This window comes from Salvelinus fontinalis, chromosome 14 (assembly GCF_029448725.1).
Source record: "Salvelinus fontinalis isolate EN_2023a chromosome 14, ASM2944872v1, whole genome shotgun sequence".
NCBI classification, from domain to species: Eukaryota; Metazoa; Chordata; class Actinopteri; order Salmoniformes; family Salmonidae; genus Salvelinus; species Salvelinus fontinalis.
Window position 1 is genome coordinate 46,950,991 of NC_074678.1, and position 15,901 is coordinate 46,966,891.

Sequence of the window (15,901 nt, forward strand, 5' to 3'; positions counted from 1 at the left end):
GTTTTTCTATCGTAGCTGTCTATATACAACCGCATACCGATGCTGGCACTAAAACCGAGCTGTATATTCGGCCATAAGCAAACAGAAAACGGCGCCACTAGTGGCCGGGGACTTTAATGCAGGGAAACTCAAATCCGTTTTACCTAATTTCAAACAGCATGTTAAATGTGCAACCAGGGGGGGAAAAAAACTCTAGACCACCTTTACTCCACACACAGAGATGAGTACAAATCTCTTCCTCGCCCTCCATTTAGCAAATCTGCACATAATTATAACCTCCTGATTCCTGCTTACAAGCAAAAACTAAAGCAAGTAACACCAGTGACTAAGTTAATAAGAAAGCTACAGGACTGTTTTGCTAGCGCAGACTGGAATATGTTCAGTGATTCTCCCGATGGCATTGAGGAGTACACCACGTCAGTCACTGGCTTCATCAATAAGTGCATCGATGACGTCGTCCCCACAGTGACCGTACGTACCCCAACCAGAAGCCATGGATTACAGGCAACATCCGCACTGAGCTAAAGGGTAGAGCTGCCGCTTTCAAGGAGCGGACTCTAACCCAGAAGCTTATAAGAAATCCCGCTATGCCCTCCGACAAACCATCACAGGCAAAGCATCAATACAGGTCTAAGATTGAATTGTATTACACCGGTTCCGACGCTCGCCGGATGTGGCAGGGCTTGCAAACCATTACAGAATACAAAAGGGAAGCAGAGCCACGTGCTGCCCAGTGACATGAACCAACCATACGAGCTAAATTACCTCAATGCTCGCTTTGAGGCAAGTAACACTGAAACATGCATGAGAGCATCAGCTGTTCCGGACGACTGTGTGATCACGCTCTCCGCAGCCGATGTGAATAAGACATTTTAAACAGGTCAACATTCACAAGGCCGCAGGGCCTGATGGATTACCAGGACGTGTACTCCGAGCATGCGCTGACCAACTGGCAAGTGTCTAAACTGACATTTTCAACCTCTCCCTGTCCGAGTCTGTAATACCAACATGTTTCAGGCAGACCACCTTAGTCACTGTGCCCAAGAACACTAAGGTAACCTGCCTAAATGACTTCTGACCCGTAGCACCCACGTCTGTAGCCATGAAGTGCTTTGAAAGGCTGGTCATGGCTCATATCAACACCATTTATCCCAGAAAACCTAGACCCACTCCAATTTGCATTATGCAGATACACAGATGATGCAATCTCTATTGCACTCAACATTACCCTTTCCCACCTGGACAAAAGGAACACCTATGTGAGAATGCTATTCATTGACTACAACTCAGCGTTGTAGTGCCCTCAAAGCTCATCACTAAGCTAAGGACCCTGGGACTAAACACCTCCCTCTGCAACTGGATCCTGGACTTCCTGACGGACCACCCCCAGGTGGTAAAGATAGGTAACAACACATCCTCCACGCTGATCCTCAACACGGGGGCTCCTCAGGGGTGCATGCTCAGTCCCCTGCTGTACTCCCTGTTCACTCATGACTTCATGGCCAGTCACGACTCCAACTCCATCATCAAGTTTGCTGATGACACAACAGTTGTAGGCCTGATCACCAACAACGGTGAGACCGCCTATAGGGAGGAGGTCAGAGACCTGGCCATGTGGTGCCATGACAACAACCTCTCCCTCAACGTGATCAAGGCAAAGAAGATGATTGTGAACTATAGGAAAAAGAGGACAGAGCACGCCCCCATTCTCATCAACAGGGCTGCAGTGGAGCAGGTTGAGAGCTTCAAGTTCCTTGGCGTCCACATCACCACCAAACTAACATGGTCCAAGCGCACCAAGACAGTTGTGAAGAGGGCACGACAAAATCTATTCCCCCTCAGGAGACTGAAAAGATTTGGCATGGGTCCTCAGATCCTCAAAAGGTTCTACAGCTGCACCATCGAGAGCATCCTGACTGGTTGCATCACTGCCTGATATTGCAACTGCTTGGCCTCTGACCGCAAGGCACTACAGAGGGTAGTGCGTACGGCCCAGTACATCACTGGGGCAAAGCTTCCTGCCATCCAGGACCTCTATACCAGGCGGTGTCAGAGGAAGGCCCTAAAAATTGTCAGACTCCAGCCACCCTAGTCCTCTCATCTGCCCACTGCACCGAGGCTAGGAAACACTGTCACCACTAACTCCACGATAATGGAGAATTTCAATAAGTATTTCTCTACTGCTAACCACACTTTCCACCTGGCTACTCCAACCCTGGCCAACAGCTCTGCATCCCCCGCAGCAACTGGCCCAAGCCCCCCCCCCCCCCCCCCCCCCTTCTAAACAGCATCTACCCCCAAGCCATAAGACCTGAACAGCTTATCAAATGGCTACCCAGACTATTTTCATTGCCCCACCCCTCTTTTATGCTGTTGCTACTCTCTGTTATTATCTATGCATAATCACTTTAATAACTCTACCTACATGTACATTTTACCTTGACTAACCGGTGCCCCCGCACATTGACTCTGTATCGGTACCCCCTGTATATAGCCTCGCTATTGTTATTTTACTGCCGTTTAATTATTTGTTACTTTTATTTTCATTTTTTTTACCGATTTAAAAAAAAATATATATATATCTTATTTTTATGTATTTTATTTCATTTTTTTAAATATTTTAATTTTATTAAACTTCTGAAAGCATTTTTGGTTAAGGTCTTGTTAGTAAGCGTTTCACTGTAAGGTCTGCACCTAATTGTATTCGGTGCATGTGGCAAATAAAATTTGATTTGAATACCTTTGTAGACTGTTAAACACAGCAGATAGACTCTTCACATCTAGATGCTCTCAGTTTTCAGAATAAGATGTGTTCACACGGACTGTAGAAGTTGTAAACAAGTTTAGTTCAATCTGCTTCCTTACGCTCACAAAGTTGCTTATTGATCTTAACCAAGTCTGCTTACAACTCTCCTCGTAAGTGAACAAGCAACACTCGTTCATTTAGCCTGAAAGCTCAGACGGAAACCAGCCCTCGCCACAAAACACATCTGTGTTGCTGACTGTGAAGCTCCACTTCTTATCTGGGAAATGGCTCTTCACTTTTCTTCAGTAAGCGGGATAAGCAGTGAGCAGGAGGGGTAGAAAAGCTTTGTCTCCCCAGGGGCTGCAGTACGTAGGACACCACAATGAGGTTTCATTAGATAGAGAGCAAACTGCGGAGGAAGTCACCCATCAGATAACGCCGTGTAATAAGAGAAAATAGCTGTTCTGATTGTAGCAGCCGATTGGTTGGTTAATAAAACGCCATGGAGTAGACGTCGTGGTGATTAGGATGGGGGGGGGGGGTGGGGGCTGGGTGTGTGATCAGGGAGGAAGGAGGCTTGAGAACAGGACCCAAGGGACTCACTGACCTTCACATTGATCAGCCACTTCGTTTATATTTTGGACATTTTAGCGAAAACCATTAAGTTGGGCCCAATATTTCCCCACACCCATGTGCACCCAAGTTAATATTGCAGGTCACGTATGAACTGATAATTGATAAGGCTTACTCTGGCAGGCCTCAGACTAAGGGTCGTTTTCACTCTAGTCCTGGTCTAAGAAGCACTTTTAATGAAAAATCTTTATTGAACATGCTTTTTTGTCCAGAACCACAGTTCCAATCAAAAATAAAGGTTTTCTGAGACCTTTGCAACCCATGTTGCAGCAAGCACAATTCTGTGTCTTATTACTCAACAGGATTAGCCTTCAATCACTGATTCTATCACAGCCCTGCTCACACACATTGGGTTTATATGAATCAATCATTCACTCTTGTGTTTCTCCCTCTCTCGCTGTATCGACCGTCCAGGAGCAGTGGGGCCATGTGGAGGAGATAGAGCTGGTGAACGACGGCTCGGGCCTGGGCTTCGGTATTGTTGGAGGCAAGGCCACAGGAGTGGTGGTGAGGACCCTGGTGCCAAACAGTGTGGCTGATAAGGTATATTAGACGTAACATAAACTCAGGCTTTCAAAGTAAATGCAGGTAACTGCAAAAATAAAGTAAACACCATCATAAAGTGTATGGATAGGGCGTTGGGCCACCACATGACCCTAGAACAGCTTCAATTTAACTTGGTATAAATTCTTCAAGTGTCTGGAACTCTATTGGAGGGATGAGACATCATTCTTCCAGGAGAAGTCCCATAATTTGGTGTTATGTTGACGGTGGTGGAAAACGCTGTCTCAGGTGCAGCTCCAGAATCTCCGATAAGTGTTAAATTAGGTTGCAATCATGCCCACCCACCCTTTAAACCTCGGCCTACAATGGTTGCGCCCCGCGGAAACCGAATTCACATAACAAAAACATCCCCATCAAAATCGGTCTGTTTTTAGCTAGAGATGTTTTTTTTTTACATGGGCTGCGTCTCAATCCACACCAATATCCTTCTGCATTTGAGGTAAAAGGTGGCAGAGCTAGAGTGGTGTTTGTCAGACCATGAGGTCACACAAATGTGTTTAGTGTCCTAACGGTTTGGCCGACACACTAATATGACCCCTCTGTGGAAAGCTGAGACTCTCACGAACACGATGGCTTTCTCCCTAGGATGCCCACAAACCACACAAGACTCATTTGAAGGTCCCCGTTAATAGTTAAAACAATTTATGGAAGTATATATGGAAATAGTTTAGTGCCTAAAATAAGGGGATAAATAAATATATATATAAAAATAAGTTTCCTAAAAAAAAATTATATCTCAGATATATGACAGACACTTCAGAACAAACTTCTTGTTTCTTTTGGGGGGGACTATCTGTTTCATGTAGTGAATCTGTTATTCGATGCGTTTTTATTGGTTTATTTCTGTAATGCCAAATTCAATGTTTCATCCAATAATTTTGTAATACTTTTTTTTCATACCTTAATTAAAGTTCAAAATCAAATGTCAAGTTGATCCTTGGTATGACCGTCTTAAAATAATTCCATATATTAGCTTAGAACCCCCCCCAGGGATATGGTTAAACCCTGTCCTCCTTTGACACCCTTCTTTCAAAGTCACTGAAATCTCTTTTTCGAGCTATTGTAGCCAAGATAATGGGCAACTGTTTATACATGACCCTAAGCATGATGGGATGTTATTTTCAGTTACCTGTAGATGGAGCAGTCCGTTAAGAGGTACGTTTGCAATTTTATGTGAACTTTCACAAAATTCCAAGGTTTTTCAGAGAATTTCCAGGTTTGAGGATTCACTTGCAGCTATTCCCTCCTAATTCTAAAAATCCTCCAACCTGGATTTCTGAAAATCTATGGAATTTTGGAAAGTTACAGGAATTTTCCACCCTAAACAGGTATCTGAAGATGCCCACATTTAATAGATGTTTCATTTGTGTTTTCTATTCTATTTGCCAACTCTTGTCACGGGATAGTTATTTTAGCTGTAGAATTCACTCAATTAGTTATGCCAGTGGTCAATATTATTTGCTCCATCTCAAAGATGCCCATGTCCCTTAATGTTGATGATGTAGTTGTTACTGACAAGGAGCACATGGCCGAGCTCTTTAATCACCACTTCATTAAGTCAGGATTCATATTTGATTCTGCCATGCCTCCTTGCACATCCAACATTTCCTCATCTCCCACCCCTTCTAATGCGACTATCCCTGATGTCTCTCCCTCTTTTTCCCCTGCCCCGCAGCAAAGTTTCTCCCTGCAGGCGGTCACTGAGTCTGATGTGCTAAAGGAGCTCTTGAAACTTGACCCCCAAAACACTAATGGTTCAAATGGTTTAGACCCTTTCTTCTTTAAGGTTGCTGCCCCTATCATCGCCAAGCCTCTCTTGGACCTTTTTAACCTCTCTTCTCTCTGGGGAGGTTCCCATTGCTTGGAAGGCAGCCACGGTGTGTCCATTTAAAGGGGGAGATCAAGCTGATCCTAACTGTTATAGGCCTATTTCTATTTTGTCCTATTTGTCAAAAGTGTTGGAAAAACTTGTCAATAATCAACTGACTGGCTTTCTTGATGTCTATAGTGTTCTCCCTGGTATGCAATCTGGTTTCCTCTCAGATTATGGATGTGTCACTGCAACCTTAAAGGTCCTCATAGATGTCACCATTGCCCTTGATTCTAAGCAATGTTGTGCTGCTATTTGTATTGACTTGGCCAAAGCTTTTGATTCGGAAGACCATTCCATTCTTGTGGGCCGGTTAAGGAGTATTGGTGTCTCTGAGGTGTCTCTGGCCTGGTTTGCTAACTACCTCTCCCAGTGCATTGTATAAAGTCAGAACATCTGCTGTCTCAGCCACTACCTGTCACCAAGGGAGTACCCCAAGGCTCGATCCTAGGCCCCACGCTCTTCTCAATTTACATCAACAACATAGCTCAGGCAGTAGGAAGCTCTCTCACCCATTTATATGCAGATGTTAGTCTTATGTTAGCTGGCCCCTCCCTGGATTTTGTGTTAAACGCTCTACAACAAAGCTTTCTTAGTGTACAGCAAGCTTTCTCTTCCCTTAACCTTGTTCTGAACACCTCCACCGGTGTGTTTACTACCCCTGAGGGTTTAGCGCTTGAGGTAGTCAGTCACCTCATACAAGTACTTGGGAGTATGGCTAGACGGTACACTGTCCTTCTCTCAGCACATATCAAAGCTGCATGTTAAGTCAAAACTTGGTTTCCTCTATCGTTATCGCTCTTCTCGTTGTCGCTCCTCTTTCACCCCAGCTGCCAAACTAACCCTGATTCAGATGACCATCCTACCCATGCTAGATTAGAGACATCATGTATAGATCGGCAGGTCGGTGTGCTCTCAAGCGTCTAGATGTTCTTTATCATTCGGCCATCAGATTTGCCACCAATGCTCCTCATAGGACACATCACTGCGCTCTATACTCCTCTGTAAACTGGTCATCTCTGTATACATGTTGCAAGACCTACCGGTTGATGCTTATTTATAAATCCCTCTTAGGCCTCACATCCCCCTATCAGAGATACCTACTGCAGCTCTCATCCTCCACATACAACACCCGTTCTGCCAGTCACATTCTGTTAGAGGTCCCCAAAGCACACACATCCCTGGGTTGCTCCTCTTTTCAGTTTGCTGCAGCTAACGACTGGAACAAGCTGCAAAAAAACACTCAAACTGGACAGTTTTCTATTCATCTCTTCATTCAAAGACTTAATCATGGACACTCTTACTGACAGTTGTGGCTGCTTTGTGTGATGTATTGTTTTCTCTACCTTCTTGCCCTTTGTGCTGTTGTCTGTGCCCAATAATGTTTTGTGCTCTACCATGTTTTGTGCTGCTACCTTGTTGTGCTGCTACCATGTTGTGTTTCTACCATGTTGTTGTCATGTTGTATTGCTACCATGCTGTGTTTTCATGTGTTGCTGCCGTGCTATGTTCTCTTAGATGTCTCTTTATGTAATGTTGTGGTGTCTCTCTTGTCGTGAAGTATGTTTTGTCCTGTATTATTGTTTAATTTTTCATCCCAGCCCCCGTCCCCGCAGGAGGCCTTTTGCCTTCTGGTAGGCAGTCATTGTAAATAAGAATTTGTGCTTAAGTGACTTACCTAGTTTTAAGAGGTTCAGTAAAAATATGAAATAAAGGTATCCGTAAACGGATTAGTCAATTTTGAAAAGTCAAATTAAGAATTTGAATAGACGATTCAAGATGTCGGCTGTGACCCCTTTTTTTCCATTCCCCAATAGTCCTCAGCAGTAGGCCTACTACACCATTACATACGCAGAGCTTCGCTCTAACAATCTTCCAGACCGGTCATCCCCTATGAATAGTAACAGCCAGTTTAGCTGAATTAATGCCGAGCGCGTCCCACAAAAGGCTCAGTTACATTATAATAGCCATTGAGCCGGAGGGGGAAAAAAAGAATCACCTTGTAAGGGGATTACATCCTGGCTACACAGAGCCAGCTCGCCCCACGTCCGGCTCGAAGGACTGCTTTTCTGTTCGCAATTACAGAGATGTTCACCAAAGATTTACTTGCATACGCCCAAAGTCCCTGACACAGCCGATGCTCATTTACAAGCGTCCCCTTTCTTTCTTCTCCGCTTCCACTCAACGCTTAGCTTTTTTCCTTGGGGTGTATTCAGTTTGAGTTAACATGGTAACATGTCACTTGATTTGTTAAAAAAAAAAAACTCTCAATGTCGGTTTTAACTTCTAAGAAAGTGTTATCCAGGAGAGATCTGGATATAAAAAAACTGTCCCTTGTTTTTGAAAGCCCCTTGCACCAGTCCTCCCCCTCACTCTTTTTTTCTTTTAATCTACACTTTTTTCTCCCTTTCCTTTCTTGCTGTTTCTGTCCTCTATGTTGCTCCCTCTCTCACTTTCTCTCTCTTTCTCGTTCTCTCTGAATGTCCAACAGAGCCCATGCACAGTCAACAAAACCCTGCTTGTTCAAAAGGCACACAGTACAGCATTTCACACATGACTGGATTTTATGCTCCAAAAAAGTTGTCAAAATTGGGGCTTTGTTAGACCCTGGCGTTTCCCATTTCAACATTTAATGGCTGCGCCTGTCTTCCTTCCATGAGCCCCTGTTGTCCCGTGCACAGACCCAGGGAGAGAAGTTGGGAGATTTTCTGCGGCAAGTTTATGCATCAAAAGATTTCCATCTGTCTTTCCACAAAGGCTGCCATTCTCCCCATCTCTTTGTGGATCATGATCTCTTTTTAGTCTGAGTTTATTCTGCTTGACCTGCACGTCGGGGAATAGATTTCTTAGTTTAGCTGCGCGGGCCAGGCCAGACCAGGGTGGGACTAGCCTGTTCAAGTGGGGTGTAAAATGCATTGGACCACATTGGCTGAAATGGTCTGATGAGGCTACTGAATATGAGCAGAGTTTCTGGGTGGTTCTTTCATGTACTGGCACACTTTTACAAACTATAAGAAATTATGTGAAATACATGGAACGTGTGGTTATTCCTAGGCCGTGAATTATAATGTATGTATGAGCTACAGTAAGATTTCAAGTTGGTTAAAATTTTGTTCAGAAATGTTCTCTCTCCCTCTCTCCACTCTCTCCTCTCCCTATCCCGTCTCCCCCCTCTCTCTCTACTCCCCCTCCTAGGATGGGCGTCTGCGTACCGGCGACCACATCCTGCGTATCGGGGAGACCCCCACGTGGGGCCTGGCCAGTGACCAGGTGGTCAAGGTGCTGCAGGGCTGCGGGAGCCGTGTGCGCATGCTCATCGCCCGTGACCCCTCGGGACAGCCCTCCACCTCCTTGCCGCCCCCTCCCCCGCCCGCCGCCAGTCCCGTTTCAGCCCTGCCCCCACTACCTGAAGTCGGACCCAAGCGCAGGCTCAGCAGGACTGTAAGTGAGACTGGGGATGGGGAACACACGCATGCATACGTTCTCACCATGCACATATCTCCTGTTGCCCCTGCCTGTCTCCGCACACACCCACACACCAAAAACAAAGTATGTTTTTGGGGCTCCAGAGTGGTGCAGCAATCTTAGGCACTGCATCTCATTGCTAGAGGCGTCACTACACACCCTGGTTCTCTTCCGGGCTGTATCACAACTGGCCGTGATTGGGAGTCCCATAGGGCGGCGCACAATTGGCCCAGCGTCGTCCAGCTTAGGGTTTGGCCAGGGTAGGCCGTCATTGTAAATATGAATGTGTTCTTAACTGACTTGCGTAGTTACATAAAAATGGCAACAAATCCACGTACCGTATAGCTGCTCTATGTCTTTGTCTGTTTCCCTATTTGTTCCAGCCCAACCTGGAGGGTTATGAGATCCATGAAGTGCCTCTGATGAAGAAGGAGGGCCAGAGCCTGGGCATCTCCATCATCGGTTACAATGCCTTTACCAGTGAAGGTAGGCCGATGCCCTATACCATGTGAACTCCTAGCCCCTAATCATAGTCACTAATCCTAGTCCCCTAACCCCTATTGCACTCAGATCTGTTATCTAATGTCACTCAATGCTTTGATGACACTGTGGTTGCGATGGATATTTTTATTTTTTTTGTCTTGTTGCTTTATTCCCCTCCATTTATCGCTCTTTCTCTCTTCACCCCTTTCTCTCACTCCCTGATCTCTCTCTCTCTCTCTCTCTCTCTGATCTCTCCGCTCTTTCTCGCGCTCTTGCTCTCTGTGTCTCAGACGCGTTGGGAGTGTTTGTGAAGAACGTAGTTCCTGGGAGTGCAGCTGAGCAGAGCGGAAACATACGCATCCACGACAGGATCATAGCGGTGAGACCCGTAATCAGCTTTTAATGAGTGCCACCTTAATTAACCGCTAGGTGTTCATGTGCACAATGAGGGAAAGTGGCCATTTCCAAACCCTTCTTGAAATGTCCCAACACAGCACTTAACACCTGATTTAGATGATTCAATCTGAGTCAGGTTTGTTTGGGCATGGCTAGGACTCACCTAACCAACAAAACCCATACATCACAGTATAACACAACCATATCAGGCCTTTGTCAGGTTTCTATAGAAAAAAAGATAGTGTTCTCAATGACTTGAGTCATGTTGGCCTGTTCAATTGTGTCAGATGAACGGGCTGAGGTAAGTACTGTTGGACTCTTCCATTGTGTCTGATGGATAGGGTGAACTAAGTAATTTTGGACTGTTCCTTTGTCAGATGGACGGGGTGAGCCTGCAGGGCTTCACTAACCAGGAAGTTCTGGAGGTGATGAAGCAGACGGGCCAGACGGTCCACCTCACCCTGGCCAGGAAGATGGCCTCGCCCAGACCCTCACTGGAGAGGTCCCTGGACAAAGGTAAGGACTATTCATCAGTCACCTGTGTGTGTGTGTGTGTGTGTGTGTGTGTGTGTGTGTGTGTGTGTGTGTGTGTATTACAAACGTGTCACTACCCCTTCTACAGCACTGTACTGTAAATCCACTAACTTCATAGAAACTATGGGCATTTCCCTTAGCGAAGTCGACAGAAATGCCAACTTCACCATCCTAACTCCACTGTCCTGGGGATCGTCCCAAATGGCACCCTATTCCCTACAGTGCCGTCAGAAAGTATTCTTGCCCCATTCCACATTTTGTTGTGTTACAGCCTGAATTCAAAATGTATTAAATATATATTTTTTCTCACCCATCTATCTGCACACAATACCCCATAATGACAAAGTGAAAACATGTTTTTAGACATTTTTGCAAATGTATTGAAAACTAATTACAGAAATATATCTAATTTACATAAGTAGTCACACCCCTGAGTCAATACATGTTAGAATCCCCTTTGGCAGCGATTACATCTGTGAGTCATTCAGTCTCTAAGAGCTTTGCACACCTGGATTGTACAATATTTGCACATTATCCTTTTAAAAATTCTTCAAGCTCTGTCATGTTGGCTGTTGATAATTTCTTGACAGCCATTTTCAAGTCTTGCATTGATTTTCAAGCCAATTTAAGTCTATACTGTAACTAGGCCACTCCGTAACGTTCCATGTCTGTCACGATCGTGTTGACATGAATGAGAGGACCAAGGCGCAACATGATATGAATACATCTTCTTTATTTATAACGACGAAGATAAACACGAAACACTTATTCAAACTAACAAAACAACAAACGATCGTGAAACTTCAAACGCAAGTGCACACACAAACTACTTACGTCGACATATACATATACAATGACCCACAAACAGCTAAAGCCTATGGCAGCCTTAAATATGGTTCCCAATTAGAGACAACCGAAACCAGCTGTCTCTAATTGATAACCCATTCAGGCAACCATAGACTTTCCTAGAAAACTACACACCCATAGACACAGCTAGATACATACATTCAACACAAACCCATACACTACCACCAACACCACCTCTACCATATAAATACCCCCAAACACACACATACCCCATGTCACACCCTGACCTAACTAAAATAATAAAGAAAACAAATAATACTAAGGCCAGGGCGTGACAATGTCATCTGTGTAAGCAACTACAGTGTATATTTGGCCTTGTGTTTTAGCATGTTGTCCTTCTGAAAGGTGAATTCCTCTCCCAGTGTCTGTTGGAAAGCAGACTGAAACAGGTTTTCTTCTAGGATTCTGCCTGTGCTTAGCTCTATTCCGTTTCTTTTTATCCTAAAAAAGCTCCATAGTCCTTGCCGATGACGAGCATACCAATAACATAATGCAGCCAGCACCATACTTGAAAATATGAATAGTGGTACTCAGTGATGCGTTGTTGGATTTGTCCCAAATATAACACTTAGTATTTTTTCCCCAATTTTGTGTTATCCAATTGGTAGTTAGTCTTGTCTCATCGCTGCAACTCCCGTACGGACTCGGGAGAGGCGAAGGTCGAGAGCCGTGCCTCCCCCGAAACCCAACCAAGCTGCACTGGTTCTTGACACAATGCTCACTTAACCCGGAAGCCAGCCGCACAAATGTGTCGGAGGAAACGCTGTACACCTGGCAACCGTGTCAGCGTGCACTGCGCTCGGCCCGCCACAGGAGTTGCTAGTGCGCGATGGGACAAGGACATCCCTGCCGGCAAAACCCTCCCCTAACCCAGATGACGCTGGGCCAATTGTGCGCCGCCCCATGGGTCTCCCGGTCGCAGCCGACTGCGACAGAGCCTGAACTCTAACCCAGAATCTTTAGTGGCACAGCTAGCACTGCGATGCAGGGCCTTAGACCACTGCGCCGCTCGGGAGGCCCCAACACTTTGTATTTAGGACGTGAAGTTCATTTCTTTGCCATATTTTTTTGTAGTTTTACTGTATTGTGGAATAACTAGTTAGTATTGTAGTATAACTACGTTGTTGATCCATCCTCAGTTTTCTCCTATCTGAAGCCATTAAACTATTAAACTGTAACTGTTTTAAAGTCACCATTGGCCTCATGGTGAAATCCCTGAGTGGTTTACTTCCTCTCCAGCAACTGTTAGGAAGGACATCTGTATCTTTGTAGTGACTGGGTGTATTGATACACCATCCAAAGTGTAATTAATAACTTCACCATGCTCAAAGGGATAAAATACGTCTGACGCAAAAACTTAAGATGCTTCTTAAGAAAAAAAAGAATTTCATAAGTACAATTCCTTAACAATATCTTAAGATTGAATTATTTTCCTATGAACTTACAAATCTAATGAATATGTTTGTTGCTAGGCAACCGTTTTAGCTATCTAGCTAGCAATGGCAATCGTTTAAGCATATTTCTTACTGAGATTACTGTTCTAAAACATGCTATTGTGTTTAAAATAATGAATACTGAAACTTTCAGGTTAAGTTAGTTGCTTTCAGGAGTTTTTTTCTCTCGCTGCCCTGAGTTTAAGACAAGGGTTTAGCTATTTTGGCATTTATAACATTTCCAAGGACTTAATTTTCAAGAATCTAAGTTCTTAAATTTTTGCTTAAGGAGAAACATAATAAATGGCACAATAACATTTCTAAGAACCTTTTTGAGGAATAGCAACTTTGCTTAAGAAGAAAGTTAAGTCTATAGTTAGGGGGGAAGTAAGTTAAGAAGAAATTACTTAAGGTTTTGTGAATCTGGGCCCTGTTCTTTGTGGTTGAACCTGTGTTTGAAATTAACTGCTCGACCTTACAATTATCTGTATGTGTTGGGTACAGAGATGAGGTAATCATTTAAAACATCATGTTAAACACTTATTGCATACAGAGTGAGTCCATGCAACGTATTATGTAAGTTGTTCAGCACTTATTTAGGCTTGCCATAACAGGGGTTGAATACTTATTGACTCAAGTCATTCATTTCAGCTTTGCATTTGTAATACTTTTTTTTATGTCTAAAAACACAATGCACCTTTGACATTATGGTGTATTGTGTGTAAGCCAGTGAGAGAGAATCTCAATTTAAACAATTTTAAATTCAGGCTGTAACACAACACAAGAAGTCAAGGGGTGTGGAATAGTTTGCGTAGGCATTTTATAGGGAATAGGGTGCCATTTGGGACATGACCCTGTACAATAAGTTCATACTCTTTCCGGCCATTTCCAATTACCACCCAGCATCACAGGGGAAGATTGCGATAAGAAATGTGTTTACTTGCTGTAATTTCCAAAAAGTATCTCGTCGGCAAAGCGTCCCAAGATCTATGACCTAATTTCCTGCGACTTCTACGAGTCCGTGTCCGGTACTATTGGTCAGCCGAGCGGTGTGAGAGGTGATTTAGAAGAGCAAGTTAAGCCACAGTGGGATTCTTATCTCTCCTGGACTGCTATTGTTTCATTACACCGGTGGGGGAAAGGCATACAGTGCTAACTGAACACTGCTAGCGTTGTAAAAGTAGCGCTCCATTCTATGTACACTAGTGTTGGGCGGCATCCAGATTTTCATACGCTATTGACGCCTTTCAAAATCTTACTGACTGTATTTCAAAATACCCCGCTGGACGGTTTACTGCCCATGCCACACATACACACACACTGGCCTTCTGTCATGTAGTCCACTTGACTTGTGTAGTACTTGGAGGGTGTAGTATACAGTGCCTTCAGAAGGTATTCACATCCCGTTGTCCACATTTTGTTGTGTTACAGCCTGAATATAAAAATTATTATATTGAGATTTTTTTGCCTACACCGATGCCCCATAATGTCAAAGTAGAATTTTGTTTTGAGAATTTTTTTTCAAATTAGTAAAAGCTGAAATTTTAGTCAATAAGTAGTCAACCCCTTTGTTATGGCAAGCTTAAATAAGTTCAGGAGTCAAAATGTGCTTAACAGGTCACTTAATAAGTTGCATGGTCTCACTCTGTGTGCAATAATAGTGTTTAACATGATTTCTGAAGGACCGCTTCATCTCTTCACCCCACACATTTATCTGTAAGGTCCCTCAGTCAAGCAGTGAATTTCAAACACAGATTCAACCACAAAGACCAGGGTGGTTTTCCAATGCCTCACAAAGAAGGGAATCTATTGGTAGATGGGCCAAGTTATTTATTGCACTTTGGATATCAATACACCCAGAAACTACAAAGATATAGGCCTCCTCCCTAACTCCCTTGCCGGAGAGGAAGGGACCCATTCAGGGGTTTCACCATGAGACCAGTGGTGACTTTAAAACCGTATGACAACATTGTAGTTACTCCACAATAATAACTTAATTGACAGAGTGGAAAGAAGGGAGCCTCTACAGAATAATAATATTCCATAGCAGCTCTAAAGTAACTGCAAAAAATGTGGCAAAGCAATTCACTTTTTGTCCTGAATACAAAGTGTTATGTTTGGGGCAAATCCAATAGAACACATTACTGAGTACCACTCTCCATGTTTTCAAGCATAGTGGTGGCTGCGTCATGTTATGAGTATGCTTTTAAACGTACTTTCCACCAGACACTGGGAGATGAATTCACCTTTCAGCAGGACAATAACCTTAAACACAAGGCCAAATCTACACTGGAATTGCTTACCAAGAAGACGGTGGATGTTGTGTGTCTGAGTTGCAGTTTTGACTTGGATCTACTTGAAAAATCTATGGCAAGACATGAAAAGAGTTTTCTAGCAATGATTAACAACCAATTTGACAGAGCTTGAAGAATTTTTAAAAGAATAATGGTCAAATGTACAATACAGTTGTGGAAAGCTCTTAGACTTACTGAGGGAGACTCGCAGCTGTAATCACTGCCAAAGGTGCTTCTACAAAGTATAGACTCAGGGGTCTGAATACTTAAGTAAATAAGAGATTTCTGTATTTCCTTTTCAATAATTGTGCGATCATTGTTTAATCATGTTTTCATTTTTTCACGGGATGTTGTGTGTAGATGAGGGGAGGGATCTTTTTGATCAATTTCAAATTCAGGCTGTAACACAACAAAATGTGGAAAAAGTCAAGGGGCATGAATACTTTCTGAAGGCACTGTATACTGGCCCGGGAATCAGAAATGATTGGCGAGGACACTCCGCTACAAATATTCCCCCAGGTCGCGTATCTAGGATGAAGTAACTAAAGCACTGTGAGCAGTGCAATTATACCACTTCCTCTCAGGACATCCAAGCTGAAACTGGATATTTTTCTCC

At 43.8% G+C, this 15,901-nt stretch overlaps 1 protein-coding gene across 9 annotated transcripts in view; it reads left to right on the forward strand.

The window, feature by feature from the left end:
• The window catches only part of patj (PATJ crumbs cell polarity complex component), a 174,925-nt gene that overhangs the window by 13,652 nt on the left and 145,372 nt on the right, over window positions 1-15,901 (forward strand). For all 9 annotated transcript variants that reach the window (XM_055862099.1, XM_055862106.1, XM_055862101.1 and 6 more), the window contains 5 exons: window positions 3,794-3,922; window positions 9,009-9,254; window positions 9,662-9,764; window positions 10,052-10,140; window positions 10,535-10,673. In XM_055862099.1, coding sequence (XP_055718074.1) covers window positions 3,794-3,922; window positions 9,009-9,254; window positions 9,662-9,764; window positions 10,052-10,140; window positions 10,535-10,673 — 706 coding nt within the window. The remainder of the gene's footprint in view (window positions 1-3,793; window positions 3,923-9,008; window positions 9,255-9,661; window positions 9,765-10,051; window positions 10,141-10,534; window positions 10,674-15,901) is intronic.